Raw genomic sequence first — 18,298 nt, 5'->3', positions numbered from 1 at the left:
CGCACACACACACACGCACACACACACACACACACACACACACACACACACACACACATACTTGCCCCATGTGCATACTTGTCAATAACACATACATCTGAGTTTGAAACAACACATCAAGAGTGTTGTTTTGCCTACAGCGTTTTACCTTTTAACTTTACCCCACTTCCGAGGTGTAAAAAAAGACCACACATTTTCCATTTGTTTTGGCCAATCACTGAGCACCTGTCCTTTAATGGAAAAATGTCTCAAGTGTTCAGCGGAAATCCGCATCAAAGACTCCTGCAGCAATCTGTACCCTCAGTCACAGCGATGGACATGTTAAGCATCACTCTCCATCTGTGTAAGTTAAGGTGATTTTTTAGATTGTTCAGCTCTTTCAGTGAAAACATGTAACACATGTTACACACCCTATATGTTGCAATGTTGGTTTGGTTAGTGTTGATACTTTTCCTCATCTTTGTAGGCATGATCTACATCTTTGTGGAAAGAATCTCTGGAGTTTCTGAGGACCTGAAGGTCAGACAAGGACAAAACATCACCCTGTACTGTGAGTTTAAGGTAGAGAATGAATGGGAAATAGAATGGCATAGAAACTGTTCTCATGAGAATCAGCCACCACTCAAGCTGGAAAGCAAGTGGAACCCACCTCGCTTCACTCTTCTGTGGAACACTTCTTCTAATTCTCTTGATTTGATGATCGAGAACATAACTGAGCATGATCTGGGTCTTTATTACTGCCACAATGTAAACACAAAACAAAGAGGAAAGATCATGAAGCTATTGTTAGAAGGTAAGCTATGATAAACTCATACTTCATGATTTCAAGCAAATCACATATGTGCTTATGAAATCTGTGAATTTGAAATTAGTCTATCTTTTCATATCAGAAATAAGCCTATTCTTTTATGCGTAGGATGTTTCCAGTTATGTTATACCGAGTTATATCGTTTAACCAGTAAAGCTTTGTATTGCATTTTGTCATGTAAGTTAGTACAGCTCACAGGAGAAAAGAGAGAGAGAGAACAATAAAGCAGAAGGAGAGGGGAAACCTCCGCTACCAAAGAGTTGAACAACATTTACAGAGTTTTGTGTGTATGCTCACAAGCATGTGTGTGTGTGTGTGTGTGTGTGTGTGTGTGTCCTCACCTTTAGAGCCCCCACCCAGTCCTCAGCCCTCTTGCCCTCCCTCTCCTGACTGTGGTCAGTGCTGGATGCTGCTAATCGTTCTGTGTCCAGTGTGTTCACTCATCTCTGCCCTCATCTCCTCCATCTGCACATACTACTTCTTCCACAACAAAGGTGAAACCTCTCATGTCCACAATGGCATAAACTTGCATGCATTCTTTTGGCTTTTGTTTCTTCCTCAAAAATGGTGAAGCTCCTTGCCCTTGTGTTAGTCCATTCTTTAAATTATCTTATGTTATTTATTACAAATTACAATTAAGACATTTTCCATCTTTCTTTCATTAACAGAGCCAAAGAAGACAGAGTTCTACCCAAGTAACAGTAAAGACAGGAGAAGAAAAGAGGTGATACTTTCTCAGAACACTGAATTACAATTAAGTATTATATTGCTGAAGAGGTTGTTCTGACCTGTCCACTGTGGTGTGTGCATGCACTGAGTGATATCTAAGTCCAAGTCAGTTCCATGTTAATTTGTGAACTAATGTATTCAATGCTGTATATTACACATTTTCTGTTATGTCTACTGAGGGAGGAAGCAGAGAAATTGTGACATTAAACAATGTTGCATCGGGCATCCTTGCTATGATAACTAATTTGTGCTGTGTGTTTTTCTGCATCTGTAAGGATGGGGACCTGTGCTATGCTTCACTGGATATACCTCCTCGAGGACACAAACCAAGACCCAAGAAAAAGACACGGCAAAACAATGACCTTAGCACCTACTCAGACATCAGAACTGGCATAGAGTTACGGTAACAATGATGAGTAAGTGAAAGGCCATTAGAGACATTACTTTATGGGGTGTCATGTCGGTGGAACTGTCTTATTTCTGTAACTTTCCACAAAATGTGTGTCATAATACAAAATAAATATAAACTGTATGTATACAGTGCACAAAGAAAGGCTTTGACTAGTATTTTAAATGAGAAAAATACGTTGTGTGAATTCAGCCTAATATGTTCATATTAATACTGTGACATTGCACAACAGCATATCAGTATGCTGTTATTTGTATGGAAGTGTACTTTAAACTGTACTGTACAGCTCTGTCAAGTCCTTTTGACTGGGAGACAATTTATTGTCTAAAATAAATAGCTGTTGCTAACCAGCTTGTGTGCTGTTATGAGTGAGAAGTACACAGTGAAGAGTACACAGGAAATGAGTGGGAGAGAGATGGGAGGTGGGTTCAGGAACTGACCTCGGGTCGGACTCAAACCTGTGTCCTGGTGGGCACACACACGTGGTACAGGACACTGACACCACCTCTGTGCTATGACTCCAGTGGGACTCCTTTGATGGTAACCTCTGTAGAGGGACTATTACATTGGACAGGATCTCTACTAAAATGGGCAATTGTATTCCCAGCCTAATTAAAGGGGTGTCAATGGGCTTAACATCAGCATGTTTTGACAGACCGAAGTTGCATACCTTCTATATCAGTGTTTCTCAAAGCTATCCTGCAAGCTATCCTGAGTGGTCCGCAAGCTATCCTGAGTGGTCCGCAAGCTATCCCGAGTGGTCCGCAAGCTATCCTGGGTGGTCCGTGAGCAGACGTGGTAAAATATATAATAGGCCTATAGATGAGTTGTCTATGTAAGATATGCCAGTTTAAATCATATGAATCCTCTGACACAATAAGCAAAGTGAAAAGACAATAAGCAAGGTGATTCAGTGAGTAGGCCAATTGTGTAGGCTAATATACTGTTGAAGTAGGTCTGATCTTTTTTTTAGCTAGGTGGTCCGTGCGTTTCTTTTTTATTGGTTAAGAGGTCCTTCGTCTGAAGTTTGAGAAACACTGTTCTATATCAATATTTGACGACAAGGCAAAATACTCCATTAGTTCATTCTATGTTATCTTTTAAAACAGCTATAATTCATACATTTGTGAAGGCATATTGAGGCTGGATGTGTTGAAGGCTTTTTCACCCACACAAAATATCAGTCTTTCACCTTTACAATCTGACACATGCATCCTTCTTATGTAAGACATTTCCTGACATTTGTTAACCAACGCTAAATGGGCGTGTACAGTATATCCTCTGCTCAGTCATCAGTTTTTTGACACAGTGAACCAGGACATTCTCCTCTCAATTATCTGAGCTAGGAATTTCTGGGAAAGCCCTTTATCACACATCCACTTACACATACACATAACATGAGTTGCAAGAATAGGACATGGAGACAAATTGACAAGTGAGATTTATTTTTGTAAAGAGAATGTGCAGGACTGACCGGCAGTCATATTTTGTACCGCTATGCGGTACATGTAGTTGGTTTGCATCTTACCTCAAAGGAAGTTCATTTAGCATGTCTTGGCAATGCCAGGTACCAAAGCCTCACAACCTCCACACAGGTGCTCTGTGATCCATTTACACCACCTCCTTAAGTGAGATTATTCCCTTCAACGGATTAGCCCATCACTGTTGTGTGTTATCTGTTATGGATGATACTCAACTTTACCTGTCTTTCCTACCTTATGACATTTACATCTATTTATCCAAAGCGACTTACACAAATGAGGAATATCATTCAAGCTACAATGAAAATGAGACCTTAGATAACTAAGATCAATCAATACTACAACCAGAGGGTGAGAGTGCAGAAGTACTAGGCACAGCGTAGTCGAAGGAGAAAGTGGTGAAAGCAGAAGGAGGTAGAGGAGAGAATAATGGGAAGCCCATGATGAGTGCGTGTATATAAGTATAGTATAAATACTCTTTTGATCCCGTGAGGGAAATTTTGGTCTCTGCATTTATCCCAATCCATGAGTTAGTGAAACACACTAATCCCGGCGCAGTGAGCTGCCTGCAACAACAGCGGCGCTCGGGGAACAGTGAGGGGTTAGGGGCTTTGCTCAAGGGCACTTCAGCCGTGCCTACTGGTCGGGGTTTGAACCGGCAACCCTCCGGTTACAAGTCCGAAGCGCTAACCAGTGGGCCACGGCTGCCCCTAACAATGTGAGGTATGTTAGAACACTTGTTAGAAGTGTTAGGAGAAAAGGTACCTGCAGAACAGTTGGGTCTTCAAGAGCTTCTTGAAGATAGGCTTTTGTTAAAAAGGATTAAAGTATTGGTTCCTTTGGAAGGTAGTTTGGAACACTGACTGATCAGACTGGGCCCCATGGGGGGTCAGTGTTGAATTAGAATTGACACCATTGTAACTTCAGTCTCATTTGTTAAGCTGCAGAGCTGGGCCTCAGAGGGTAATGCTGTGGCTTACCATAACACGTCTGCCTGTGGTTTCTGCACTTCACTATGAACACTCTGGTGCAAAAAGAGGAGGCTACCTCATAGCTCTTCAGATATCCATTCAGGGGAAACAACGCTCTCTGTTTAACTTATATGCACAGCCTTTCTACTATAATGACAGATTTTGAAGTAAGCATTGTTGCAAACATTTCTACATACCACAAAGATCATGTGATGTGGTGTGTTCAACTCATACACGGTCAAGTAGACTAGGCCTACACCAGTTCATCAATGTCTCTGCGCGTTCAAGGTGTGGTCACCCATTTCCTGGACACATCCTGTTGTCTTAACTGCCACTGACGGCTTAGACAGACTATAATTATCCTCTGCACATAATACATTACTGATAACTGATAACATGTACAACTACAGAGCTGATTAAATGATAGGATCATATTATCATATCATACCTAGGATATCTACTGAATTGTTAGTGTTATAACCAAAGCGCTAATTCCATCCTCATGTAATTCTGAGTTTTGTTCTCATAGTATCCACTTAACTGTGAGAGAGGTTTCTTATAGCTACTGCAACTATATTATAACATATTAACAGGCTACGTATCCCCTATGATTGTCAGAGAAAGATATGCGAAGAAGTGCCCTGTGAGTAATTTAAGGAATGAGTGAGTTTGCTAACATTCTCCCTTATTATGACTTACAAATATAGCATGCTTCTGGAAGCTTTTTGGTCTAGGGCTTCACATATAGGAACATGAACTTTAGGGCAGGTAGTAGTCATCTATGAACAGCGCTCAAGTCCCTTTCCTTGGAGGTCATCTAACGTAATATAAGAACATTGTCTGCTCACTTCCAGAGTGTGTATTCTCTCTGATCAACAACAGTTTTTAGCTATATGTGTGTACAGTGTAAGAGTTCAGTGAAAACATGCAGGAGCCAAATAGGATTGTGCCAACATGTCACAGCTCGTCCTAACTACAGTATATAGCCTACGAGCGTCTCACTGCTTGTCCTAACTATATAGCCTACGAGTGTCTCACTGCTCGTCCTAACTATATAGCCTACGAGCGTCTCACAGCTCGTCCTAACTATATAGCCTACGAACGTCTCACTGCTCGTCCTAATTATCCTATATAGCCTACGAGCGCCTCACTGCTTGTCCTAACTATATAGCCTACGAGCGTCTCACTGCTTGTCCTAACTATATAGCCTACGAGCGTCTCACAGCTTGTCCTAACTATATAGCCTACGAGCGTCTCACTGCTCGTCCTAACTATATAGCCTACGAGCGTCTCACTGCTCGTCCTAACTATATAGCCTACGAGCGTCTCACTGTTGCGTAGCATTGAATGCTCTCTGTCCACACTGGATGCTTTAAATCAGTGTTTCTCAAAGTGTGGTCCGGGGACCACTGGTGGTCCGCAAGCTATCCCAAGTGGTCCGCGAGCAGACATGATAAAATATAATATCTTGCAAGGTTGAACCAACTTGTATGTAAATCCAAACAGTTCTGCAACATGCCTATGTAAGCTACGCCAGTTTAAATCATATGAATCCTCTGACACAAAAAGGAAAGTGAGGAGGCCTATTGTGTAATATACTGTTGAAGTAGGTTTACTCTTTCTTTTAGCTAGTGGTCCGTGAGGGTTTTTTTTTATTGGTTAAGTGGTCCTTGGTCTGAAAAAGTTTGAGAAACACTGCTTTAAATGTTTGTCGTCCAGTATAGGAAAACAGCGTGAGTGACCAAATTAGAATAGAAACAAAAATTCTGCTTCAAAAACACTGCACAGCATGCCTGCATCCTGTTAGGGCACAGTGTTAACAATTCATGGCTGATTGTGGTCTGTGACCAACCACCTTCATAAAGATCATCTATTTTACTCACAGATGTATCCAATCTAAAAAAGGCCAATTTGTCCTAGTCATTTATTTTGAGTTGAAGTGCTACAGTAACAAATTCTCTTAACGTCAACCTTCATATTCTCACATGGTGTTAAAAGAAGATGAAAAATGTCCATCAGTCTGACCCAATCACTGAGCACACCTCCTAACGGAAATCCGCATCAAAGACCCCTGCAGTAATCAACTCGCTCAGTCACAGAGATGAACGAGCTGGGTGTCACTCTCATCACCTTTTTGTGTAAGTACAGATTTTCACCTCTGATCTTCCTCTATGATGTCCAATAATTATGTGCTTCATATTTTATCATCACTTACACCATGCATGATAACCATTTTTAGGTGTGATATTCTGCATGGAGAGAATCTCTGGAGAAGAGGTTGAGATGAGCGTTCAACCAGGAGACAACGTCACCTTGCAGTGTATCTCAGACACAGATGTGTCTCTTATAGAGTGGCATAGGAACTGCACCCACTTGAATCAGCCAACACTCTCCATAGCAAGCAGATGGGCTCCACCTCGCTTCAGTGTTACAACAAACGACTCTAAGTCCAGTGTTCTGAGGATTGAGAACATCACTGAGGGGGACCTTGGACTTTACTACTGTTCTAATGCAGCAAAGAAAACAGAGTCAATTGGCAATGCTTTCAAAGTGCTATTTGGAGGTAATCCAGGTAATCCACAGTTAGTCAATGTTGTTGTTGTTTTGTCTGTGTGATGTTATCCATGCATGTACTTAAACTTAAACGTAAATGTATGTGTGTGTGTGTGTGTGTGTGTGTGTGTGTGTGTGTGTGTGCGTGCGTCCGTGTGTGTGTGTGTGTGTTTTCCACATTGGCAAATTCTGACATCAAACAGAAAAAAGACAAACAAATAGTTCTGTGATGGTTAGGAGTTTTGGCTATTTTTGTATTCATAGGCTATATATATGTATATATTTCAAGGTGTTTTTTCAAGGTAAGCAAGATCACTCAGTTTTGTTTTTAGTTTTGGTTCAGAGTCATAACACTGTGTGTTTTCTCTAGACCTCCTCCCCACTCCCCAGCCATCTCCAGATCATGATCAGTGCTGGATACTGCTGGTCAGTCTGTGTCCCGTTTGTGTTTTTCTCTGCATCATCTCCTCCACCTGTGTGTACTGCTTCACCCGTGATAAAGGTGCGGTCTCTCTCTCATACACATTCACCTCCACACTCTCTATTGAATTAAACTGATCTGTTATGAATACTCTTTTCTTTTTTAACTCCTAAATCTTATGAAAAGAATCCATGAATAGGAAGACCTATCAGACTGTAATGGGCATTGAGGACACCACAACCACAGTGGTCATCTACAGGAACATGGAGTAACGCAGTCCTGTGGATGCAGTCGAGCTGCTGGACACTCAATCAGTGCCTGATTAAGATCTAATGTTACTATTAAGGATAACATAATAAGATGTTCATTTTGTATCTGCATGTACTGTTTTTTTAATAGACATTTTACTTTAATCTCTTCAAGGTTGGAACCTACATAGGCGTGTAGATATGTGTGTACATATGTTTGTTCTGCAGTGAACCGTCTACTGTGCATTGTAATCTGCATAAAGTTTACCTGCCTTAAAGATGGACTGACTTTCCCTTTCAGCTCTTTATAGCCTGCCTATTTCAAGCCTACATCACACTATGAAAGTAATGATAAGTGCATCATTCTCATCTCTGATATACAAGACTGATAGCAATATCTAAACATATCCTAGGCTTACTTTTTCACTTGTGCAAGATGCTTCTAACGTTACAGAAGATTCTTTTAAATATATTTGGTTTAAAAGCAATAAATGACCAATCAGCCACTTCAGCCTTGTTTCTGATTTGTATGAACTCTCGCTGAAAGCGTTGGTTATTAAGTGTGCTTGCTGAAAGCTTTGGTTATTATTGATGGCAGTCTGGAATGTTGACAGAATGGTCCAATTAGGCCAGATGGGGTGAATTTGTCAGATCATGTATTTCATTTTCACTTCAACGGTCCCTGGGTTACTTACATGTTCTTTGTCAGGCTGTAGTGCAAAGGGGCTCAGAGTAACTCTGTGGCCAACTATGGCATGTCTGCCTGTGGTGTCTGCACTACGTGCTCTGTACTCTGTGAAGGTCCTGTGCAACTGCACCCATCACTTGCTTTATGGTTTGTATAGGAAGTCAGTGTCATGTCTACTTCTGGCCACACCTCCTTCAGTTCATTAGATGTGCTGTGTTGTGGTTGCATCTTGCACACTATGGTGCTGCACACAGCTATGTTATATCTGTGCAGTAAAATGTACTTGAGCACGACCCTGCATGTCTGCTCAACTCTATACAGTCATGGTGTCTTCTCTCACTCTGCATCTCAAACATAGGCCTGTTAGTAAACATGGTCATAAACATTGTCATACTGTAAACTGGTGTACATATGCCCATGTTCCAGACTCAGGTTGGAATCACAAAGTTAACTGAAAAGGTTAGAATGTGTTTCATTAACCCTCTTTGCCGACCAAGTGCACCACCATTGACTGACCATAGCTTGGAGTAAATTGTCTTCCATATTACGGATTAATCCGTGAGAGTCTCAGTACAGTATTTAATTGTTTGCCATCACTGAGCATAATACTAAGTTATTTCCACTATTTTCATGCTTTATCATCACTAAATTCTCCCTGATCTACTACATTCCAGACTTCTGGAAACAATGTCCAAAATGATGCATTATAAAGAATAAAATTCATATTATGGAGCTTCATAGTCAAAGGTTTTATTTCATTAAAAGAAAGAACAAATATGTATCTTTATCTGATATAAATCCCATTAGGATCATCAAGTGCCCATATGGTCATTTGGGGGTCCAAATAAGGGGTTCCATAAGAGTCACCTCTGCCGGATCCTCACGGGATCAAAGGAGTATATATACTTATACTTTTGAGCCCCCATAAAACCCCCACCAGTGGTACCATACCCTTCAAATTCATTTTGGCAAGAGCAAGGTTCCCATATATAACAAATAATCCTGTTTAGAATAAATATGATCATTAATTGTGGTGCTAGGGCCACCCAAAAAGTGAAAAATCACACATGCAGTCAACATTTTTTAGGACTTTGGTGACCCACCTGTCACCCAAATAGTAAGGAATGTTGTAGTACAGGCTACACACCAGTTTCCAGCCTTCTACCACTATTAGAACAGACGTTATGGGCTTCCAAAAATGCCAACAGATGAAATGTGAAATTCCAATGTGTCAATTAGGGCCGTGGCACCCGAAATTCAAATGGACGCCACGGGCAAACCGTTTGAGATATTGGCCTGAAACTTCAGATTACTTTGTTTGGTAACATAAGGCATATTTTCACAGCTTTTCAGCTAAATCTGAGAGGTACCATGTACACAGGGTGCGATTTGTAGGGGGGGATGGTGAGGATTTCCCCACCTCTGGTTTTCCTATCCCTACCTCTGCTAAATTATTTTTATCATCGGGGGGGACAACATTTATCTCCCTCTGCCCCTCATATTGATTAATGCTACTTCATATAAGTAAAGCGCTGCAACGTGAGAACAGTCTAGTAGGCTAGCCTACATAATAATCTGACATCAGAAACGCACCGTCACCGTCATCACTGATGCTGCTGACACAGTGGCTGCGTGATAACTTAATTTGGTCTTGATCGTGCAGGACATTTCAGAATGTCGAGTGTGTAATCCATCATAAATGGCTAGGTTCAATGGAAAAGTTAGCTGGACAAATGAAAGAAAACGAGAAGGATTCAGTGAAGCATAATAATGTTTTCGAACCTTTAAAATTAGAAAACTGATGCAACTGAGATGGAGGACAACTGCACGTAGAGTAGAACGTAGGCCTATTGTCCGAAGGAACTTACATTAAATGAGGAGATATTTGCTGAATGTCACAAAAAGTGTTACAGAAATTGCTTGGCATCGCTTATTCAATGGCTCTCTACCGAAACACCTGTAGTTTGCGGAGGACGAACGAGAAGCACTCGTTTGATAAATCAGCCAGTAGTAGACAAATAACTTTTAGAAATAATCTGTACTGCAAAAACGAATGTTGGTGGGTATTTAAACTATCTAGCGGGTGTTTTAACAGCTGCAAGAAATAGAAGCTTCATGGTCTTTATGTTCTGGTTCGTAAATTATTTTCATAAAACTTCAAGTTGCCCTATAACTTTACTCTCCAAACTCTTCACTGCACTGTAGGCAATTAACTGACAGTATGATAGGCTATTTATTTTCTGTAGGCTACAATAAACACATTTATTTGTTCAACTTTTGCAATATTACGCACTTGGCTACTGAACGCAAATCAGCAGGAGAGAGAATGCACGTAGCCTACGCAGCGTGTATAGCGCAATGTGTAGGCTATTTGGTTCAACTAACACTGTTAGCCAATTCACTAACTTAAGACTTCAGTGCCATCATTTACATGTACAACGTTTTTTTACACAACAAATACAGAAAGAATGGAGGCAGCAAAAGTAGAGAAGTCATTTCAGATGGGGCAAGAACAAGGTGAATTTGTATACTTGTCAAAACGTAGTCCTACCCTGCATTAGAGGAGCTGATCATCATACCAAGCACACTCGCTGTTTAGTCATACACCACGGTAAACTAAAATGTTACAAAGGTGGCAAAAATAATATAGGGTATTATTAGCCATGACATTACTAGGCTATGAATCGTTCATCCCCCCCTCTGGTTTTGACACAAATCGCACCCTGCATGTACATGATACCCTAATATTGGCTGTTTTCACATGGAATGACCCATTTGCATGACATGGAAAAGCGCAAATTGCCATTTTCAGCTTCTGCGACAGGTAGTCTGCAATTTTACCTAAATGCGGCCTGTTAGAACATACCACACTATGTTTTTACGCGAACATTGCAAAGAAAAAACGCCTCAAGTGGGAGCAAAACGTTGGTACATCTACCCCTCTGTTTCATTTGACATTGGTGAAGATATATCCAGAACATGAAATGTTAAAGGCCATTTCATCTTTAGTTTAGTTTGACATAAGTGTCGGTCTCTTTACCTCAACCCTCACTCTCGCATCATCATGGTGTTAAAAAAAGATGAACATTTTCCATCAGTCTGACCCAATCACTGAGCACTTGTCCTTTAATGGTAAAGTGAACCCCTTCTAAAGGAAATCCGCATCAAAGAACCCTGCAGTAATCAACTTGCTCAGTCACAGAGATGGACGAGCTGGGTGTCACCGTCCTCATGGTTTTGTGTAAGTAGTAAACATTTTTACCACTGATCTTACTTTACAATTGTTTTACATTTTACATTTATTCATTTGGTGGATGTATTTCTCCAAAGCAACTTACAGCAATGGACTAACATTACACAAAATTGTTCAATGTTTTATTGAACACAATTGTTCAAGTTTTATTGATGCCGACACCTTACTTATTATTTATTTTTAGTCATGATATTCTACAGTGTGGCACGAGTCTTCGGAGAGGTGGTTGAGCAAAGAGTCCACCCAGGAGAAAACATCACCTTGCAGTGTAGCTCAGAAACAAAGATGGTAGTTATAGAGTGGAACAGAAAGTGCACCCATGTGAATCAGCCAGTACTCTCCATAGCAGGCAGATGGACAATACCTCGCTACAGTATTACAACCTCAACTAATTCCAGTGTTCTGAGGATTGAGAACATCACTGAGGGTGATCTTGGACTTTACTACTGCACCGGTGCAAAGGCTGACTTACAGAAAAGAGAACAAATTGGTAAACCTTTCAAAGTGATTTTTGAAGGTAAATTCATTACTGTGTCTATGTGTATATTGTATGTGTATTACATAGATACTATATGGAAATGCTTGTGTGTGCGTGTGTGTATATTTTCCATAGACACCTTGCCCAGCTCTAAGCCTCCAATTAATCCTTCTACTCAATGTGAGCACTTCTGGATACTGCTGGTCAGTCTGTGTTCCGTTTGTGTTTTTCTCTGCATCATCTCCTCCAGCTGTGTGTACTGCTTCAGCCGTGACAAAAAAGGTAAAGCATCTTTAACATACATCATTCAACCCCACACTCTATATGCGATAAAACCATTAGCCCCATGTTTTGCCAAGTTCTAAATATAAAAAACTGTTTTCTTATTAGAAGAATCCATGTATAAGAAGATTTATCCAACCGTAATGGGCACTGAAGACACCACAACCACAATAGTCATGTACAGGACCATGGAGTAACACATTCCTGTGGATGTAGAGTGCAGACCCATACTGGATCATGCTGGATACTCAAAGAATGCAAAGCTCTGAAGAGAAAGACACTTCAAGGTCCACTTCTGTCACATGATCTGTCACACTTTATGTATCTCCAGTTACAGCTTCTTTAAGATGTCTAGAAGTTTTCTCAAGTTTAATATCATGTTTTTATCTTTCAGTGTTGGTGTCAATCTGTCAAAGTTTTTTGTCTGCAGTGAATTTACTTTAATTCCTTAAGGGCAGATTGATTTCCTTTTTAGGTTTTTATGACCTCCCTTTTTTAATTCTTCCAGTTATGAAAGCAATGATTTGTCCATCTTGTTCATCTCTGCAATACTCATATCATATACATAAACAAACAATAGTCAGTCTTCTTGTTACTTGTAAAACATGCTTCTATATAAATTGCACATATTTGTGAACAATAATGACCAATCAGCCACTCCAGTCTCATTTCCTGATTTGTATTAACTCTCGCTTAATAAAGCTTTGCTTTAAACATTGGTCCTTTTTCATGGTAGTCTGGAACAGAATTGTCAGATCAGGGGCCTGTCAGATCGTTGTCAGATGATCTAGGCAGAAGTCTCTAATGTCACCCGTCATAGCAATACCCTTACGTGGACATTCATGGAATCTAATCGGTGATGCTGAACATCTGAGCAAGAATACTGTATGTCCGAAAATAAATCGGACATAGGCCTAGCCTACAGTATGCTGAACATCTGAGCAAGAATAGCCTATAAATTGGACATAGCCTAGCCTAGTAGGCCTAATAAATTAAAATCACAATTTTAACAAACTTCTTGAATTGAATGTCATATTACTGTACCCTGCACATAAAGGCTACACATTTCCACAGCACCAGAATCCGACCGAATGTCTCCCTCAACCCGTTCCACAATCGGCCTTCCACTATTATTTGCGATGGCCAACTCCTCTGCTACTGTAAAACAATCCTTACAGTAGTGTTCAAAGACACATTTTTCTTGTTAGCTGTAAAACAGAGGCCAAGTGAAGGCTATAAGCATACTAGGCCTACATGTTTTCATAATTAAGAAATATTAATGCAAGCTATAACTATATAAACCTACTATTCTGAATAATGTGTTTGTGTTTCATTTTCACCTACTGCCATGTGCGTTTGGCAATGGTGTTGCATCTGAAATGTTCACAGGATTAGGCATAGGGGAGAGTGGGGTGAGTTGTGCCAGTTTTTACTTAAAGTGACTTTAAAGGGAGGCCATGATAGTAATGCTTCCAACTACAATATGAACATATATTTCAGGATGTGGTGCATCTCTGGGAACAATCACTTTCAATCTGAAATATAGTATTTAAGAGATATAGCTTTCTGAAAAAAAGTGGTCTTGTGGCACAACTTGCCCCCGGTGCGGGGTAAGTTGTGCCTTTGAAGAGAATGCATTGGGGTAAATTGTGCCATCGATTATTGAAGTAAAACAGTATATTTTGATCTCAGACACAGTAATGCTTTATAAAAGCTAGACAAATTCAATACAAAATTACTCATTTAAGGTTTATTTAAAGTTATTTTACAACATCAAAGGGCCAATTTTCTACAAGCCTATTGCGCCACACGAGCACATCAAAGGTCATTTTCCTTGTCACACCAGTTTCATCCATGTTGTAGATCTTGTGTGGAGGGAAGTCATACCTGAAATGAGATTAAAGTTTTGTTGATCAGAGAAGTTTACAGCAGATTTAGGTGGTTGGATGTGGTTGTGTAGATGTCAACTCTGCCACTGCTACTACCTAGATGATGTTCCCCCTCTCCTTCCCAGGCTTCCTGGTCAGTGTGTGTGTGTGTAAAGTTCACAGCATTTCATGGACTTAGACCGTGAAACATTACTGCTCGTGCCTTTATATGTTCTGCCAGCTCCTTCTCCATACAGTATGCCCTGCCTGTCTTCCTCTTATAACTCTGTGGCATGATGGTATATTTCTATTTTTGGTCTAAAATAAAGAATGTCTCACAGTTTTAGTGATAAAATGTAAGAATAAAATGCACAATTACAATAAAATAATATGTTTAAAACCTTATTTATAAGTGGGGGTGAGTATAAGTGGAGGTGCCACTGGCACAACTTAACCCAGGGCCTTTGGCACAAATCACCCCAACCCCACCATTTTGGAAAAAATGCATCATCCATCAGATTTGAGCTAACATCATGCTACCTGTATAGACTCATAATGTAGCTTACCAAAGCACTAAAACATGTGTGAAATGTTTCAAACTTGTCTATAACTGTTTTGACACAACAATCAAAAAAACATGATCATAGAAATTTTACTTTGAAAGGCAAAAAACAGTTCTTTTAACTTAAATGTGCTTACCTCTCATGCAATGAGGCTCTCTTCTCTGCAGGATGATTGAAATGGCTTCAAAAATGTGTGGTCACATGACCAATTTCTTCTATAGTTTCCTAGAAATAGGGGGTGGCACAACTTCCCCACTGGCACTAATCACCCCACTCTCCCCTACACTAAATCAGTCAATGGGGGCTACTTAAACATTCAATTATCCTATTACTGTAATCTATATGCCCACTTCTAAATTGTGTTGCATCTGTAGGCATTTCTATGAACTCAAAATAGGCAATTTAATTATTTCAACTCATTTCAGACATTCCGCAAGCTATTAATCCTCCGTAACACATATTTGAAGAACATGTGGAAATAAAACTTTACTTTTAGAGTGGGTTTTAATTCCTCATAACTTGGCATAATAATTGCGCATTCCTCATCCGTCAAATAAGGTGATCGCGTCATCATTGAAAGTGGTGACTTTCGCTGCAACCCGCCCCTTTTATGTGAACGCGCACAAACTCCAATGAGGTTAACCCCGGCTCAACAAATCAACTTCATAATCAGCGTCGTAGTACCGATTAACACCACTTAAGATAACCAGGTTTTGTCAACCCCGGTTTAACAAAGTAACCCTGAGGGTTATTTCACAAAACCTAGGGGGTATTCCATCAACCTCGTTAAAGGCCAAACCTGGCTTATTTCGATAAGTCTCGCTAATTTTAGTGAGAATTCCGTTCCATTAATGAGGTTAATGTGAATCCCAGCTTGGTAACCATGGGAATTTATGCCACAGAACTAACCTGCTCCGTAGCAGGTTAACTTTCAAGCTAAATTAAGCTGTGTTGCAAAAAAAAACAATCAGTCCGAAATCGAGTCCAAAAAGATGGTTCCGTCAACCTGCTCTCGTCACCTGTAGCATACTACTTCAAAAATAGAAGTAGGCCTATAGAAATGTTTTTTTCCGACAGTGCACCAAGCATGGATTTACACATTCACTAGCTTTTACTGGATTTACACATTCACTAGCTCCAAAGAATGTATGAAGATTATATGATTAGAAATGTTTTAACTTCACATGCGTGTGGTTCTAGGAATCGTGCTACTCTGCGTCATTTACTTTCGGTGGTGGTGTAACGTGCAGCGAGACGGCATAAGATAGGATTTACATTCTTGCGTGTTCGCAGGTTCGCTTCCCATACGAAGTATCAAGGCATACATTGTTTATCACCTTGATAATGGCATTTTTAGTTATAATCTTTGATGAAAAACATATGTCTACTGCTGATAAAGGGTCATGAACATTTGGTAGGCTGTTCAGTGACAGCTTTGCCAGTGGGCTATAGCCTATTATATCTGATGCAAGCCAAAGGATAATTATTCTGTAGCCTAGGCAGCTAATAATTAAAACTGCTTCATGTGTCGACGATTGTTCATGAATGTCAAATCAACTGTGTGCTACACAGATTAAATATTAGGCATAAATTGAATTGAAAGCCATTGCATTTCAGATAATTTTATTTCAAAACACTTTGGGACTTATGGGATACAATAGCCTATTATGTTGATACTAATTTATTTTATGACCACCTAGGGGAGCGCGGGGAACAAAGTAACGCGGGGTTAAATGTAACACGGACTTTTTCCATATTTGCAGGGGGTTGATCGAGGCATGCTATTGCTCAGTTAATCACACTACTATGAGATGGTGTTCCACAAATTTTCAGTCAGTATGGACGTGTTTCCACGTAGATCTGCAGCAAAACGCCTTTTGAAGACATCAACGTAAATGTCTAGGTCAATAGTAGAGCGGCTACAAGGCCAATTTGGCAAGAATCGTGCAAATTATGATAACAAGCATGAAACTTGGTAGGTATGTGCTTATGACCAATACAATCAAATCTACCTGATTGGCCACTTGAAATAGTGGCCATTTTCCAAGATGGCCGCCAAAAAAGACTCCAGAAATTGATTTATTGCATAGAATTGACCTAGCAAATTATGATACAAGCATGAAATTCGACATGTATGTGCTTAAGACCAATACAATCAAATCTACCTGACTGGCCACTTGAAATGGCGGCCATTTTCCAAGATGGCCGCCAAAACAGACCCCAGAAATTGATTTATTGCATAGAATTGACCTAGCAAATTATGATACAAGCACGAAACTCAACATGTATGTGCTCAAGAGCAATACAATGAAATCTACCTGATTGGCCACTTGAAATGGTGGCCATTTTCCAAGATGGCTGCCAAAAAAGACCCTAGAAATTGATTTATTGCACAGAATAGTCAAAGCAAATTATGATGGACGCATGAAATTTGGCATGGATGTGATCAAGACCAATACAATCAAATCCACTTGATTTGCTACTTGAAATGCTGGCCATTTTCCAAGATGGCGTCCAAAAAGACCCGAGAAATTTGCAAAGTTCAAATGTGCAAATTGCAAATGTGGTGTAAATAATTGTTCACTCTCCTTAAATATGTTTCCATAGATGATGAAGTGATACAGATATTAAAAATGTTCCACAATGACAAATAAGCCACTTATGACACACAAATAGCATGGTGATAACATGCTAATAATGTCAGTTCTTAATGTCAATGGAGGGTGTTGCGTGATGCCACCCCCCCAAACAAATAAAATGGTTATGACATGCTAATAATATAATGACACTAATATGCTAATAACGGCAATTCATGGTTTTCTCGATGTTGCTGTTAAACAAAAGATGCGTGTACACCAGAAACAACCTCAGCTACAAAGTAGCCAAGGTCGTTGAAGAACCTTTGTCATGAATTCGCTTTTTTCGCTCTGGATGTTTGATTTAGCTAATCACATAACGGCTCTGGCTTGTCAGCCTGGGACATTCGAAGATAAGAGCATTCCAATTGTTTTTTGCCGAACCGCTCATTACCATCATATTAGCTGACTTTTAATTGCTAAATCGCTTAATCACTCTGGTCGTCCAGATTGGTTCGCTCCAGGCGAATTCACTTTGGTCGATTTATTCGCCGACCCTCCATAGACAAATAATGACTTCCGTCTTTCCGGTCGCATAGGTCGCTTTTGGTTTTACATGCAAATAACAGCGGTAACAGTTATTAACGACAAATAAGCCCCTTATAACACACTGATAACATGGTGATAACATGCTAATAATGACAATTCTTGATGTCAATGGAGGGTGGTGCGTGATGCGATACCATTGTGGTAATAATATGCTAATAACGGTAATTTATGATTTTCTCGATATGGGCGTTTAAAAACACTAATAACGTGCTAATGGTACTAACGGTAATAATATGGTAATAATGTGCCGCTCACTATAATTTGTGCTCTCTGCGACTGTCCCCACAATTACCCCAGAGTTAGAGAACAAGGCGACCAGAGTGAATCAATCAGCAGTGGTCCAATGTCGCTGTAAGTGACT

The 18,298-nt window shown here is 40.1% G+C and overlaps 1 protein-coding gene across 1 annotated transcript; it reads left to right on the top strand.

Moving 5' to 3' along the window:
- The first annotated feature begins 291 nt into the window (after positions 1-291).
- LOC143122356 (uncharacterized) lies at positions 292-2,232 on the top strand. The gene is made up of 5 exons (XM_076283165.1): positions 292-343; positions 467-793; positions 1,156-1,302; positions 1,477-1,532; positions 1,813-2,232. The coding sequence occupies exons 1-5, from the start codon at positions 313-315 to the stop codon at positions 1,942-1,944; spliced, it is 693 nt and encodes a 230-aa protein (XP_076139280.1). The 5' UTR covers positions 292-312; the 3' UTR covers positions 1,945-2,232.
- Positions 2,233-18,298: the final 16,066 nt, after the last annotated feature.

Source organism: Alosa pseudoharengus, unplaced genomic scaffold, assembly GCF_046254945.1.
Source record: "Alosa pseudoharengus isolate Yale_2024_CS ecotype anadromous, Long Island Sound unplaced genomic scaffold, YU_APseudo_1.1 YU_APseudo_1.1_scf_14, whole genome shotgun sequence".
In the NCBI taxonomy this organism is placed as follows: Eukaryota; Metazoa; Chordata; class Actinopteri; order Clupeiformes; family Clupeidae; genus Alosa; species Alosa pseudoharengus.
This window is presented reverse-complemented; position numbering and strand designations above follow the sequence as displayed.

What these genes read in the sequence shown, in the direction of transcription:
- LOC143122356 (XM_076283165.1), top strand. Translation starts at nt 313, where the DNA reads ATGGACATGTTAAGCATCACTCTCCATCTGT. An exon ending in AAGCATCACTCTCCATCTGT is followed by an intron (nt 344 to 466) that starts GTAAGTTAAGGT and finishes TCATCTTTGTAG; the next exon opens with GCATGATCTACATCTTTGTG. An exon ending in CTACTTCTTCCACAACAAAG is followed by an intron (nt 1,303 to 1,476) that starts GTGAAACCTCTC and finishes TTTCATTAACAG; the next exon opens with AGCCAAAGAAGACAGAGTTC.